Source organism: Pelodiscus sinensis, chromosome 13 (assembly GCF_052426305.1).
Source record: "Pelodiscus sinensis isolate ZL-2025 chromosome 13, ASM5242630v1, whole genome shotgun sequence".
NCBI lineage: Eukaryota > Metazoa > Chordata > Testudines > Trionychidae > Pelodiscus > Pelodiscus sinensis.
Window position 1 is genome coordinate 48,787,402 of NC_143064.1, and position 15,783 is coordinate 48,803,184.

Sequence of the window (15,783 nt, forward strand, 5' to 3'; positions counted from 1 at the left end):
GCCGGGGCTCATGCCACAGACGAGTCTTCCAACCCCCAAGCCCTGAATGCTCCCACAGCCCCGGGGCACAGTCCTCCCAAGTAACAGCAGCTGCTTCTCCTCGGCACCCCCAGCTCAGAGAACCGTCTGTCGACAATGGGAGGGGAGCCAACCACTGGGATGGGCCACAGCCCACGTGTCTCCACATCGCCCCACCGCGCTGAGCACCGCCTGCAGTCCTGGCCCCCTTCGAGGCCTGCTGGGGTCTGGCCACAACCCTCCTCCCTTCCCGGCCCCAGTGCTCTGCCGTGGCTGGCGGCTCCTCCGCCCAGCCTAGGAGTCGGCCTCCTCGTAGACGTCGGTGCGCAGGCAGTACAGGATGGCTGCCCCCAGCATGAAGATGGCGGCGCCCCAGCCCAGGCCGTACCCCCAGCTGAACTCGTGGTAGCTCCTCAGCATGCTGCTGTCGATGAATTTGATTGGGTAGAGAATCAAGGCGCACACCTGCAAAGCCACTGGTACGGGGAGAGACGGGGGTCAGCGTCCTTGCCCTGGGTCCCACAGACCTCCCAGCCTGTCTCTTGGGCAGCTACGGTCGCCTCTTTCCCGAGGTGCGCCTGGCCCCGGGTCTGTGGGACCAAAGCTGGGAACTTCTTCACCACAGTGCCCTGCCAGCTGGTAGGATGCCAGCAGCCTACGCTTCCTGCAAGCGGCTTGCTCTGGCTCCCTTCTCCTCTCCCCACGAGCAGCCTGCGTGTGGCACTCGGCACGCTGGCCTCAGGCCCTTTCTCCCGGCCCCCAGCGGCAAATCCCTCCGCACAGCCACAACCTGGGCCAGACCCTTCCATTTGGGGCGGGATGGAACGTTCCCACCCGCAAGGCCGGGAGCAGACTGTCCCGGGACAGCTCACAGCCTCTGGCCTGAGCTGAGCGGGAACCTCCTCGGGGCACGCTTGGATCTGGAGGCTTCGGTCGGGCTTTGGCCCCGCAACACCCGGGGGGGGGGCGATTCCAACCCTGCCGTGAGCACGTTCCCTGCCCAGACCCTGGAGAAGGGAGCAGGCAGGCCGCACACAGTAATATTAATAAACCCAGCGCGCCCGGCTCTTCCCACGCTCAAACTGCAGAGCGCAGGGGCAGTGAGTGCGAGCCAGGACTTGGTGACCCGTCGCTCCTCGACTACTCGTGTCGTCAGACACTGCACCGACCACACGACTAGTGAGCTGCTAGCGCAGGGGCAGTGAGTGTGAGCCAGGACTCGGTGACCCGTCGCTCCTCGACTACTCGTGTCGTCAGACACTGCACCGACCACACGACTAGTGAACTGCAGAGCGCAGGGGCAGTGAGTGTGAGCCAGGACTCGGTGACCCGTCGCTCCTCGACTACTCGTGTCGTCAGACACTGCACCGACCACACGACTAGTGAGCTGCTAGCGCAGGGGCAGCGAGTGTGAGCCAGGACTCGGTGACCCGTCGCTCCTCGACTACTCGTGTCGTCAGACACTGCACCGACCACACGACTAGTGAGCTGCTAGCGCAGGGGCAGTGAGTGTGAGCCAGGACTCGGTGACCCGTCGCTCCTCGACTACTCGTGTCGTCACACTGCACTGACCACACGACTAGTGAGCTGCAGAGCGCTGGGGCAGTGAGTGTGAGCCAGGACTCGGTGACCCGTCGCTCCTCGACTACTCGTGTCGTCAGACACTGCACCGACCACATGACTAGTGAGCTGCAGAGCGCAGGGGCAGCGAGTGTGAGCCAGGACTCGGTGACCCGTCGCTCCTCGACTACTCGTGTCGTCAGACACTGCACCGACCACACGACTAGTGAGCTGCTAGCGCAGGGGCAGCGAGTGTGAGCCAGGACTCGGTGACCCGTCGCTCCTCGACTACTCGTGTCGTCAGACACTGCACCGACCACACGACTAGTGAGCTGCCCCCTCTGAGCATGCTCAGGGGGGAGGCGTTTCCTTTCGAGCAGCCGCGTCTGCCCTGTCTCCGAGAGCAGCGGGGTGAAGGTACCTGCAGCCAAGAGGAGAACAGCGACGCCCCGGTAGTGCCGCCGGTGGGCGCCCAGGCAGAAGGACACCAGCGAGCCGAGGAGTGACAGGAAGGTGAGGGTGGCTGCCGTCAGGATTAACACCAGGGTAGCCACTTGCCAGTCTAGAAGAGGAAAGGAGACAACTGAGGAGCGTCCCTCTTACTGAGGAAACAGAGCAGGTAACAAACCACCCCGAGGCCTGGATTCTTCCGTAACCTTCAGATACCCGACGCCCCCGGCCCCCGGCTGGAGGGAGTCCAGCAGCCCCTGGGCGCATCTCTCGCTGGACGGGGTCATTCCCACCAAACCAGCGGGCGTTTCGTGCGGCTGCAAGCCCCGTGCCCCGGAGCTGACTGCTGGAACCAGACGGGGCTTCCCACACGGGCTTCTCCGCAACCGGGAATCTCCTGGAGGCGTCTCCCGTTCCCAGGCTGGGGCCAGAGGGCAGGCAAGGCCTGAGTGTAAGTGTGTGCTACACTCTGCCCGCCTGCCGGTCCTCTCCATGTGGGCAGGAGACAAGTTTGGGAGGGGCCAGGCCCGTCTGCTTCGCCCGTTCTACCCTGGTTTGCTGCACCAACACCACGGCACTGAGTCCAGCCCAGGGTTACCAGGTAGCTTCAGAAAAAATACCGGACACACTTGATGGGGGGAAGGGACCGGCCGGGAGGGGAGGGAGGGGATGGGAAGCAGGGCTGGTCAGGGGCGGGGGCAGCGGGGCTGGCTGGGGGAAATGGGGGGGAGTGGGGCTGGCCAGGGGAGATCGGGAGAACCGGCTGGCAGGAAGCAGGGCTGGCCGGGAGGGGTCGGGGGGAGTGGGGCTGGCCAGAGGGGAAGTGGGGGGGAGAGAATCGGCCGGCAGGGAGTGGGACTGACCCGGGCACGTGTAGATCCCAGGGCACTGCCCGTCCCGCGCACGGTCCTGGTGAAGCACGAGGAGTCCGGCTACGGCTCCACCACGCGCTGGACCAGCGCTCAGTTGCACGGACGAGGCGTCTCCCAGCGCTGCTCCCCCCCCGCCGTCGGGCGCCCCGCCGGGGAACCAGAGAATACTGGACACTGCACACGGCGCACGGCCGGTATTGCCGGAATTGTTTTACCGGACAGTGAGCCCACAAACCGGACTGTCCGGTTGAATCCCGGACACCCGGCATCCCTGGTCCGACCGCGAGGGCCGGGACTCCCAGCCGCATTTCTGTGCGGGACCTCGCTGCGAAGGAAACGGGATCCCGCAAGAAGACACAGGGCTCCCCCCAGCAAATACCTTCCGCCATGGCTAGCCCTGGTGCGAGGCAGCCTGCGCTAGAGCCCCTCCCCCCGCGGGGGACGGCACCGGGCCGGCGAGCCACGCCCGCTGGACCCTACCTGTGAGAGCCCCGGGACAGCCACGTAGGGGGGTCGGGAAGCTGCTTCTCGGGAGGTTTCCAGGGGAGGCTGGCGCGTCGTCTGCCTGGGGGGGGGGGGTAGGCACAGCACAGGCTGAGAAACAGGCCCCGAAAGCTGGGCCCTGGGTCACAACAGGGCATTTCAGCCCCACTCCGCCTGTCCCAGGCTGGGGGTTCTGCAGCGCGCTGAGCGGGTGACACGACATGGGCTGTACAGGCGCAGGGTGGCCCGGACAGGCGCAGGGCGGCCCGGACAGGCGCAGGGTGGCCCGGACAGGCGCAGGGCGGCCCGGACAGGCGTGGCTCTTCCGAGGCAGCGCGCTGAGTGGTTGTGACACGGCACGGGCTGTACAGGCGCAGGGCGGCCCGGACAGGCGCAGGGTGGCATGGGCCAGGCGCGGGCGGCCCGGACAGGCGCAGGGTGGCGTGGGCCAGGCGCGGGCGGCCCGGACAGGCGCAGGGTGGCGTGGGACAGGCGCAGGGCGGCCCGGACAGGCGCAGGGTGGCCCGGACAGGCGCGGGCGGCCCGGACAGGCGCAGGGTGGCGTGGGACAGGCGCAGGGCGGCCCGGACAGGCGCAGGGTGGCGTGGGACAGGCGCGGGCGGCCCGGACAGGCGCAGGGTGGCGTGGGACAGGCGCAGGGCGGCCCGGACAGGCGCAGGGCAGCCCGGACAGGCGCAGGGCGGCCCGGACAGGCGCAGGGTGGCGTGGGCCAGGCGCGGGCGGCCCGGACAGGCGCAGGGTGGCCCGGACAGGCGCAGGGCAGCCCGGACAGGCGCAGGGTGGCGTGGGCCAGGCGCGGGCGGCCCGGACAGGCGCAGGGTGGCCCGGACAGGCGCAGGGCGGCCCGGACAGGCGCAGGGTGGCGTGGGCCAGGCGCAGGGCGGCCCGGACAGGCGCAGGGTGGCGTGGGCCAGGCGCAGGCGGCCCGGACAGGCGTGGCTCTTCCGAGGCAGCGCGCCAGGCCTGAAGGGGGGCCAGTTCTGGGCTGGAGCTCCCTGCCCCCAGGCCGCAGCACGCGGGAACAAAGGAAGCATCAGGAAACGTCGGCCTGTTGTGCCCCAACAAAGGCCTGGCCCGGGCGCCCATTGATCCAGTGACTGCGGGACAATGCCCCCCCGCCCACGGGCCAGGCGGAGGCTGGGGAGGGAGAGGCCGCCCAGCACCCCTCAGGAACAAAGAGCCTCTTTGTGGGGAGCCTGCTGCAAAGCGGGGGCTGGCGGAGCCCGGGGGTCATGGAAGCAGGAGGCCCCGGCCCCGCCCTGCGACAAGGCGCGTTCCCAGCCGGGCTCATGGCAGGCCAGGGCGGCAGGAGAGCTCTGCCGCGGGGGCGGGGCAGGGGCGATGGTGCAGTGTTTCTACCCTGGCAAAAGCCCCAGTGTGGACGCAGTTACTGCAGCAGGAGCCCCGCTGGGGACCGCTCCCTGCGTGGGGAAGGACCCAGGGTTCCGGGGCAGAGCCTGGATCCCCCCAGCACTCCTTGGCGACCCGGCCCCCGACACCGAGCAGTCCTGGGGCACCTCGGGCCCAACACAAATATCAGTATTGAGGGGCGTGGGCACCGCCCGCTGCCCTGCAACTGGGCCCCCGCGCTGGCGCCACCCGGCCGGGGCCTCGGGCTAGTCCATTGCGAGGGAGACAGGGTGGAGCCCGGGGCCCGTCCAAGGCCCAGCAGTGAGCGCCTGGCCTGGGACGGCCGTGGGAACACACCCGTCTGCTCAGCGTAGCCTGGCATCTGCGCAGGCCCGGCGGAGGTCCGGAAATGCCTCTCACCAGTCTCCCAGGGCTACCTGCTGGGGGGCTACGGCTTGCTCCTGTTTCCAGTCTGGGAGGCAGCCGGATGCCTGGGTTCTGTATCGAGTGCAGGGCTCCGAGCCGGGCCCCACAGGGCCGTTCTCATGCCCTTCCCCTCCCGCAGCCCGGGGCCCGCTGCCCTTTGGGCCCCACGGATCAGAGCCACGGCTGGCTCATCCTTCTGGAGCGGGAACTCTCCATCCACTGTCACCTTGGTGTCCGAGGGCTCCCCGCCTCGGGGCAAAGAGCAGCCGCGTGCAGGAGGCAAGTGTGGCCCGGTCTGAGCCCGGCGTCCAGCCGCTCGTCGGCTTAGGGGACCCTTGGCAAGGGAGAACAGGGTCAGGGCGGCTCCTCTGGAGTTAGACTCGCCCCAGCCGAACGGGCTCCTGCCCCCACCCTGACAAAGCCAATGCTGCTCGCTCACGGGGTGGGAGCTTTCTGTCAGCCAAGTGCGACAACCAGTGTTTACACTGGCGGCTGACAAAGCCTCGGTCACAGGCAGACCCTCCGTGCCCTGCTGACTCATCAGATGGAGCCTCTGGCTTTTTTCAATGGTTCCCTGTGTAGCCAGCGTCTCTAGGCCACCCTGTTCCAAACCAGTTCAGTGGGAAGTCCAGCTGACAAAGTACCAAGTCCTGCCCCCGCTCCAGCGCCGTTGTAGCCAGGAGACTGTCCCGAGGATGCTGGAAAACGGGAGGGGATGCTGAGAAGAGCCACACAAGGGGCCATGGCTTGCAGCGAGGGCCCAGCTCGCGCTGGCCATGGTGTGAAGAATGACACAGGCTGACGTGAGCTTACGTCCCTCGGGACACAGGAGAAGGACACGAGCCCACGGCTGGACGCTGAAGCCAGACACATTGAAATGCAAGCGAAGGCGCCCGGCCTCGCAGCCCCAGTCACTAACTTTGGGAAGAAAGTCCCTGTGTCCTGCCTGGACGGAGCAGCAGGCGCCTGGTGGCTCTGGGGGAGACCGAGGCAGGTGGCCGGCTGAAGGGCCTGGTACAAATCACAGGCAGCATAATGAACGGCAAACATCTGTTCCCTTCCCCTGGCCGGGGCCCTCCCCCTCCTTCCACCCTTCCCCCGCCCAGTTTTCCTGGCTGAGCTGCTGCTCACAAAGAGCAAAAGAAAAGAGGTTTCAGCGGAGGCTCCCCTTCTGCCGCCCCCCTTCCTGGCCGAGGGCCACAGCTCCTGGCCACCACGGGCCCCTCGGACGCTTCCTCCCCCCGCGGTCCCCTTGGACAGCCCAGGCCTTCGCCATGCAGATGCCATGATACCCAGAACATCTGGCCTGAGACGGTCACGTACACGCGCCCGAACGGCGGCTTCTTCAGGGGTAACTGCACGGTCAGCAGGGCCCATTGTGATAAGGGCCCGGGCCAGAGAATGTCATGCCGTGGTTCCTGCAGCCAGCCTGAAAGCTGTGCCGAAGAGTCCCGCTCCTCCTCCCTCAGCAGCCCCACAGCCCCCTTCCCGCACAGGCTCCCTCCCCCACAGCCGCCAAGTCAAACCACAGCAGCCCAGTTTGCAGTGTAGACGAGCCCTGGTCACGCTTCTCTCATGGCCCTGCCTGGTAACGAGGCGCTGGTCTCCGCTGGGTCGGCTCCGCGGCAGCACAGGCGCAGGAGCTGGCCACGAGGCCTCCAAAGTGCCCACCACGACCGGTGCCCAGCAGCTGGGGCCTCACACTCGAGATGCCCAGTCCCATCGCCCTCGCCCCGGGCAGCCAGCGAGCAGGGTCCAGGCGCTTTGCTCACTCAGGTCAGAGGGGTCCAGGCGCCTCACTTTCCCACATGACCAGCAGAGCCCGAAGCGCTTCATTACGGCAATTCAGGACCCCATTTTACTGATGGGGAAACTGAGGCACGGGGTGGGCAGCAACGTGCCCAAGGTCACCCACCCAGCAAGCCACCGGCGGAGCGGAGAAGAGACCCCCTCTCCCAGTCGCGGCGCTCTATCCACTAGGCCACGCTGCCGGCCTCGCTTTTGCTCTGAAGGGAGGGAGGTTTCGCCTTCTCCCGAATGGCTCTGCCCCGCCTCTCCCACTGGCCTTGTGCCGAGACCCCCGCATCGCCAGGCGAGCCCGGGGCCAGCCGCTGGGCCCCGCTCCGGACAACGCGCGTTCCCACGGCCCCAGCTCGGGATCCCGGCGCAAGCAGAGAAGCGGCCCCGCGGAGCGAGCCGGGAGCCGGAGCCGGAGCCAGGCTCGCCCCCCGCGCCCCCCGCGCCGCGCCCCACCTGTCCGCAGCGCGCCCGGCGCCCGTCTACACGCCTCCCACAGCGCCAGCGAGCCGCGCTCCGAGGTGACCCAGGCGGGGCTCAGCAGGGCCGCCAGGGCCAGCGCCAGGGCCGCCAGCAGGCACGCCAGGGCCACGAGCTGGAGGGGAAGGAGGACGCGCCCCGCGCCCATGGCCATGCTGCCCGGGAGCGCCCAGCCCAGCCCTCGCGGTCCGAGAGCCGAGCCCCGGGGCTGCCTCCCCTGGCCGCCGCTGTCAGCGAGTCCCCCGCAGGGCCCGTGCGCCGCCGGCTCTGCCTCATTGCCAGGGGGCGGGGCGGGGCGGAGAAGCGGGCGCTGTGCAACACCAGCCTCCGGCCCGGCCCTGCGGGCACGCTGACCGGCGCTCTCCTGCAGCACAAGGCGCAGCCTGGCTCGGTTCCTCAGCTGGAAAAAGAGGGGCCTCTGCCCCGAGAGGAGATGATAAAGGTCCTTGGAGAAGGGAAATGGAGCAGTTCAAGCCCCCTTCAGCGCAGGAACGCTGGGACAGTCGGTGGATGGAAGAGGTGGCAAACGAAGGAAGTCACTCCGCTCTGAAACGGCAGCTGACCTGTGGAACTCCTCGGCACAGGAGAGCATGGAGGCCAAGAGTCTGAAGAAGACTGAGCCAGAACATCTCGAGTTACAAGAGCAGTTGCCAAGATCAGCCGTGTTTGGGAAAGGACGCTGGCCCTCAGAAAGTCAGTGGGGCTCGGAGGTCTCTCTCCGCAGACCCTGCCCTAGCCAGCGGGATAGCATGATGAGCCCAGTGCAATGCCAGTGCTATCCGGAGGAGCCTGAGTGCAGGAATACCTCAGTGGATTAACAGGATGGTTTTCGGCCTGTTAGACTTTGGCCTAAAACCTGTCTGGGAGTGCCAGTGTCTCCCTCCAACTCTCCCATGCGGGGATATACTCCTTGTCCCCTAGAGTTGTCTCTGACATTAACAGACTCCTTCCCACCCCAGCTGTCCCTGGGAGGCAGGGATCCATGCAACCAGCCCACACAGGACTCAGCTGCATGGGAAATATCCCGTGGAAGACAGAGGCGAAGGAGCAAGGGACCGAAAGAAGATATTTGTGGGCAGCGTCCCTGGGGGTGCATCTCAGGGCTGGCTGAGCTGTGAGCAAAGTAACCAAGGCCCCTAGGAAATGGACAATCCGTCTGTTGGAAGGTCCTTGCTCAGGGTGCTGGCTTTGGGGCTGATTGACCCGGCAAGCACCTGCCACGAAGGGGATGCAAGAGCCTGCAGCAAAGGAGAAGGTGAACAAATCTCACTGATGCGAGTCTGACCCGCCCCCACCTCCCCCACTTGAGTCAAACTGCGTCTGGCCACTTAGTGAGGATGTGGCAGGCGACTCGCTGCCCGCTTGCCAGGTCTTATCCTGGGCCACAGAATGGAAGGCATTGTGAGAAGCCCAGCCCCTGAAGAATGGGAGAATCCTGCTTAAACAACATGAGGATTTACATTTCTTGCCTTCAGGGGTGCACTGATCAGCCTGGAGACATGAGCCCTAGACACACACCAGCCAGCAGGCAGATGAAGAGAACCCAGCAATTCTTGTTGGTGATCTTGTGACTGCTTAAGGCAGTTGCATGATTCTAGTTACTGGAGGTGGCAATAAGAATGCTAAGTTGAGAACTGCCCCAAGAGACCCGGGACAGAAGTGTACGAGCTCTCTTGCTGCTGGTTTGGCTGCAGGTCGTTTGGACTTTGGCCTGCCAGGAGAGTGGCCTGGCTGGTAACGATACAAAGGAAGGAGGGAGAGAATTAACTGCAGCTTTTCAGGCAGGCATCCATCATCTCAGGCAGCAGCCTCATCTTTAGAGGCAGAGATGGGTTAGTGTCTGTTTTAGGCAGATTGAGAACGGAACATTCAGATCCCAGCGTTCTCGTTTGCTAGTTTTACTAACCCATTTTATTCCTACACTGCCCTGGTAGAAGAACGAACCCCCTCCCCCAAGAGCACCACCCCTACGTCGTTAGAACGTAATGGACTGTCCCTATGCCTAGCAGAGCATTAAAATCCAAGGGACGGTTTGGACCTAAGCTGCCTGAGTGACCATTTTAAGAGGCTTTGGACAAGAACGCAAGTACCTTGGTATGGATCACATGGAAAGTTCAACTCTGGTAACCCGATCCAACCGGCCGAGGGACGCTGAGACCTCGGGGTGTTCAGACAATGGACGTGCTGGTTTCAGGCCTTATCTGAGCGCCATGCTGATGTTTCTGTAATAGACAGAACTGTACTGAGGAGTAAAAAAGCCTTTTAACTGCATCTTATTAACCCACCAAAGTTGCATTGAACTCGCTGGGGCACAATTTAATTCTGAATAATTGATCTCTTTTCTGGCCTGTTACCGACGCAGGTCTCAGTAACGGCAGGAGTGCTAGCCTACCACAAAGCTACTGATTTGCAGTAACTGGTGCTAAGAAGCTAATTGAGACGTTATTAGAGGTGGTTAATGTGTGGCTGCAGGCAGGCACACTGGCTCGGGAGGGGTTTCTGAAAAAAGGAGCTTTGGCTAACTGGAATTCTACCGTATATCTTGTATAAAACGCAGCTCTTAGCCTGTGCTCTAGGCGGTCTTGCACTTTGAGAAGACTTTTTTGCTAACTTTCCCCACCCAATAACTCATGTAAATAACAACTCAGCTGTTGCAAACTGGTTTCAGATCTCTGCCATCCCTTGCCAGAGTCCTTGCGCACTGGGAAAGCGAAGGGGCCGTGCAGCGTGTGAGGAAATCCAATCACTTAAGCCTATTTCCGACAGGAATGCCAAAGCTGAAGGGCTCTTGTGGAGAACACCTTGCCAGCTGCTCCCTTGCTCTGGTCAGAGCAGCTGTACTAATAAATCATCCCTCCTGAGAAACCGAGAGAGACCATCTGGTAGTGTGGGAAAGGCCTGCCTCCCTCTTGCACACACCCCCTGGCCACCGATTTCAATGCCAGCCAGACCGGGCGTGGTGAGGGGGCCTCTCGCCCTGTCCCACTAGAGCCAGGGAGACCCTCTGCTGTGTCTCATGGGGACATGGTCAGGAAGAGGGCCTGGCGTTGCAGCAGCACTCAGACTGGGGCTTGCTTTCAGTGGGGTTAGGTGGCTTTCTGGGGCGCTCGACCTCTGCTTGGCACAATAACCCCTGGAGGCTGGCAGTGGGCACTCAGCACCTGTATTCAGAAATCCCCAGGGCTCCTTGAGTGGGCTGGGGGACTCCCCCCAGAGGAAAAGGTCTTACGGGGGTTGTTTGGGATTTTCGAGACATCTCAGATTCTCTCTGAGCCGAGCCTGAAGCTGCCCAGAACTTGCTGCCTCTCAGCGTTCTACAGCTGTCCCCGGTGCCCCGCCCCGAGACCCCGGCCACTCGCTGCACGTCAGCGGAGTCAAGGCCACGTTTCAGGTGCCCAGCTCCTTCCATCTCCACTACTGAGTGTGGAATGGTCTCAAGCTCTGATCCATGAACCTCAGCATCTGCCACTTAATCCCTCCTCCGGGCCCTGGCTGGGCTTTACCATCTGGGCAAGAGGGGGAAATGTGGGACCCCCAGAAGGTGGAGGAACTTCATGCCTGAAGTGCTGATCTCCTGGGTGGCCTCCAGAAGCTGCTGCTCTTTCACAGACAGGAGCGGGTGGGTCCACCAGTGGCTATTAGCAGGGCTCGACAATTTAGGTAATTACTCGCCACGGGCTGGTGAGCCCTAGCTCTTAGCCAAGAAGATTAGGGATGCAACCTAGAGTTGCCAACCTTCTAATGCAGGATGGGAAACCTTTTTTTCCTATCAGGGGCCACTGACCCACAGAAAAAAACAGTTGGGGGCCCACACAGCTCTGTGAGGGAGGGGGACCCCTGTCTTGAAGTAGGTGACTTCTGGGTATCTGTCTGGCTCTATTTCTGCCTGATAAAGATCTTGTAGGTGTTCGTCTCTGTCTGTGGGACTGGAGCAGATCCGCTGGATCTTAGGGCCTGGCTCTAGACAATCTATCGTGTGATGGACGCTGGAGGCATGTGGGTAAGAACAGTGGTCAGCAGGTTTCTGGCATAGGCTGGTGTTTATGTGACCATCATTTATTTGCACTGTGGGGTCCAGGAAGTGGATCTCTTGTGTGGACTGGTCCAGGCTGAGGTTGATGGTGGGGTGGAAATTGTTAAATTCCCAGAGGAATTCTTCAAGGGCCTCCTTCCTGTGGGTCCACATGATGAAGATGTCATCCGTGTAGTGCAGGCAGAGGAAGGGTGCTAGGGGCTGAGAGCTGGCAGCCATAAAGACATTGGCATATGGTGGGGCCCTTGTGGGTGCCCATGAGTGGGCCACTGACTTGAAGGTATAAATTGGCCCAAACTGGAAATAGCTGTGTGTGAGGACAAAGTCACAGAGCTCAGCCACAAGGGTGCCCTGGCCTCTTCAGGGACAGACAGGCCCAACAAGGAAAATAACAGACCACCACTGGTCACCACTTACAGCCCCACCTTAAACCCTGCCAGCACATCATTGACAATCTACGACCTAGGCTGGAAAACGGTCCCTCAACTCTCTCTGGCCTTGGGAGACAGGCCAGCCCTCATCTACAGACAACTCTCTAACCTGAAGCAAATACTCACCAGCAGCCACACACCACACCTCAGGTGCACTCACCCAGGAACCAATCCCTGTTGCCGTCTCTGTCCATGCACCCATACCAGCGACAGCGTCACAGGACCAAACCACATGAGCTACACATCAGGGGCTCCTGCAACTGCACATCGTCTAACGTGAGATATGCCATCAGGTGCCAGCAATGCCCCTCGGCCATGGACACTGGCCAAACCGGACAGTCTCTGCCACAAAGGGTTAATGGACACATCAGACATGGGGAATGGTAACACACAAACCAGAGGGACATTTTAACATCGGGTCACTCACTCACGGATTTAAAGTAGCCATTCTCCTACAAAGGAATTCACCACCCAATTACTGGAATTCATCTACAGAATTGACAGTCCCCAGGGCTTGAATGAAGACATTAACTGGTCGATGGATTACAAAGCCAATTTTCCCTGCCTTTGACATTTGCATGTTCACATCTAAAGCTGTGAATGGGACACATCCAGGCCACTTAATTAGCCTCATCACCAGCAGTCCTACAGTTGATGGGTACATGCTTTTGCTGCTACATACACCTTGGATTCGGTTATTTGCACTCCAGCTCTGCGGAAGAGGGTTTTACCCACAAAAGCCTATGAGCCTATCTATATTTTTGTTACTCTCTAAGGTGCCAGTCTAAGGGAATTGAGGTGCAGGCTCAGGCTTTGGGAGGGAGTTTGGGTGCAGGGGGACTCGGGGCTGGGGCTAGGGTTTGGAATGCAGGCTCCAGCTGGGCACCGCTTACCACAGGTGGCTTCTGGGTGGTGGTGCAGGGGGCTAAGGCAGGCTCACCCCTCTCCTGGCCCTGCACCACTCCCAAAAGCAGCCAGCAAACTCTCCATCCGTCCCTCCACCTCACCCCCGCTCTGGGAAGATGATGTACAGATTGCAGGGAGGGGCATCCTGACATCAGCACCTCTTCCTTTTCCTCCTGTGCCCTGCACAGCAAGCAGGAGGCTCCCGGGCCTGGGAGCTGCTCAGAGGCAGGGACAATAGGGCAGTGCTGAGGGGCAGGTGAAGAGCCGGCACTTGACACGACTCCTGGCCAAACCTGTCAGGATCCCGTCAGAGGCTCCACGATCCACCTGTAGCTCTCGATCTCCTGCTTGGTGACCACTGGTCTAGCGGAACGGTTCTACGCAGCCAGGGAGGTGCCAATGTGCCACGCGCTAGCTGGCCGGGTGGCTCCGACTACAGCGCACTAAAAGGCCCCTAGTGCAGGGCCCCCTCAGCCTGCTGGAAAAGCTCCACAGCCCACCCAGGGATGGCGTTAGGTGCTCACAAGCAGGGCTCCGGCCCTGGGTGGTCGTGCTCAGGACACAGGCTTCAACCCCATGTGGTGGAGCCTGGGCCCCAGGGAGTCTTATGCTGACCCTGTTTGGTGGCCCCCAGACCCCGGTAATCACTGCCCTAGTGTGCCCTGCCCCCCTCATCCTCAGCCGGGTAGATCAGTGTGCCAGGGAAAGCCTCGTGCCCTGGCTGCACACCCGCTGGCCGGCAGAAGCATGGCAAGGGGAAGCTGCTCACTGCTCCTTGTGGAGCACACGGGCTGCTTTCCCCGCTTCTAAAACAAACACACAGCCCTGTGCTGCATCACTGCCTCGTGTTAAAAATCCAGCGGGGCCAGGCTGGCCGAGCACGCCTGGAGAGCTAGCACAAGGCTCTTCCCTCTCCCCCTGCTCAGCCTCAGGGGCCATTTCCTCAGCGGGGTGTGAATGGAGCTACGCTGACTGATAGTGCTGGGCCTGTGACTGTGGTTTTAACACAAATTTACAGTCAATGACATTTGGAGAACAGAGGCCTTGACCTTTCATCAGTAATTAACAAATCCTGAGAGCTCCCAATTTAAAAGACAGGGATGCTCCCTTCACCAAAGCTTTGGGGGCCGCGCGGGTCCATGTACCAGACCCCTTTGCAGCTACTGGCAGGGTTGCCAGGTGTCCGGTATTGAACAGACGGACACGTGGCAGGGGTGGGGGGAGCTACTGGTGTTTGCAAGCAGGCACCCACAGCAGTTACCAGGCAAGCACAAAGCACCCAGCTCACATGGGCAATCACGGCATTAGCAGCAGGTTTCCAGAAGCTGCAGTTCAGCAGCCCACTCAAATGGAGGACAGTGATTGGTTTATTCCTGACTGATCAAGGCACACAGGCGGGGCATAGCCAAGATGTGGATTCAACGAAGTAGGAGCAGTCATGGCTCCTGCCAGTCCCCGGTCAGTGCAAAAGCTCCACCTGCTGCAGATTATACAGAAAAGCCAGGCAGCCGGGGGTCTCAGTTCACACCCCACTGTAACCACAAAGCTGTGCTTGGCTTAGAATCCCTCCATGAGAGACACAGCCACAAACTCGCTGGTGGGAGGGGCTCTTGAGCTCAGAGGCCAGACTAAGCAAAACCTGAAAGCCTGGAAGATGCTTATTGGGATTCTCCTACCCCCAAAATGCCAAGGCACTCAGCATGTCAAAGCCACGCGGTGGAGGAATTGTCAGCCAGGTGGCTGCTGTAAATCCTTACTCGGTATTTTTTGCAGGCAAGTGAGCACAGGCTAAATGCTAGGTCATAGCACAGGGTAATAGCAATAACACGTCCCTACTTCATACCAGAGTGCAAGGTGGAGACTTCCCGTCTCACTTGGCTTGTGTGTGGTCAATCACAACATGCTTTCGGCTCTTAGCTGTCACAGGGCAGTTGCTGCTGATCTACAGTACACCAGGGAATGGATCTTGCGCATTAAATCCGGTTTTTACAGAAGCTACTGTAGCAATGGTCTGACACGAAAACCTCCCGTTGTTTTTATTTTGTCATTTTTAAAAAGAAAAAATGAATCTAAGTTTGGGCTAAAGCCCCATTGAAATGAGATCAAGGCCGTGCTAGAAAAGCACAAACCAAACAATGCTTTGTCTAACCCTGAGCGGCCCAGTGCTGTGCTCTCCCGCCATGCTGGGAAAGTGCCGAAACCAAGCCCCCTATGGTTAGAACCACAGACACAGGCGACTCTCATACAGCACAGAACTGCCTGTAACGCCCCACTGCCCCGACACGGATTCCTATGACATTAAGTGCTGGACAATCAGAACAAAGAGGGGCCCGGAGCCATTTTCATTAAACTGGCCTACGTCTGCGCTGCAGTTCTAACAAGTTTTAAAGTCAACTTGTCTGATTTTAAGCCAGACTGGAAAGCTTCCTCAGCAGAGACATGCCCTATAGGGCTTCAGCCTATTGCCACCTCTGCCCCAGAACATTTTTCACATGCATTCGCCTCACTATTTACAGCAGTAACTTAACTGTAAGAACATCTTTAACCTGTTTTTTAAAATGGACAGCAATTTAGTTAATGGGCTGCCCAATATGGCAGCTTACATTATAGGCAGGCTATCGAGTGCATCGCAGGGCCCCCACATCATGTGCGGTTTTATTTTTTGAAATGTGAAAACCATGTTTTGAGCAGCGAATGATCTCAAGTTAAAACCCACAATTAGGAGTTTAAAGAGAAAGCTTTTAAACATGCAGTTGGTCTACAAATCACTATGGCACAGCCACGAGCCCTAGAGACGGGCTTCCCCGGAGTGGTGGCAGATGTTCTGCAGTGATGGTGTGTGGAAAACCCAATCAGGAGTCCAATGGGAAAGGCAATGCAACACTGAAGTAGGAAATAAAGCAAACTAGTGCAGACAAGAGGGAAAGTTTTCATGATGTTACAGCAACGTCACTCG

The 15,783-nt window shown here is 60.8% G+C and overlaps 1 protein-coding gene across 1 annotated transcript; it reads right to left on the reverse strand.

Moving 5' to 3' along the window:
* Nucleotides 1–42: 42 nt before the first annotated feature.
* Nucleotides 43–15,718, reverse strand: LOC142831317 (transmembrane protein 47-like). The gene is made up of 3 exons (XM_075941271.2): nucleotides 7,434–15,718; nucleotides 2,000–2,140; nucleotides 43–494 (listed from the first exon to the last, which is right to left on the reverse strand). Exons 1-3 carry the CDS (start codon nucleotides 7,609–7,611, stop codon nucleotides 313–315), a joined length of 501 nt encoding a protein of 166 aa, XP_075797386.1. The 5' UTR covers nucleotides 7,612–15,718; the 3' UTR covers nucleotides 43–312.
* Between the last annotated feature and the right edge of the window lie 65 nt (nucleotides 15,719–15,783).

Excerpts from the sequence above, each read along its gene's own strand:
- LOC142831317 (XM_075941271.2), bottom strand. The coding sequence starts at position 7,611 with ATGGCCATGGGCGCGGGGCGCGTCCTCCTTCCCCTCCAGCTCGTGGCC. Across the intron at positions 2,141-7,433 it reads GCCGGGCGCGCTGCGGACAG|ACTGGCAAGTGGCTACCCTG; the intron begins GTGGGGCGCGGC and ends TTCCTCTTCTAG. Across the intron at positions 495-1,999 it reads TGTTCTCCTCTTGGCTGCAG|TGGCTTTGCAGGTGTGCGCC; the intron begins GTACCTTCACCC and ends TCCCCGTACCAG.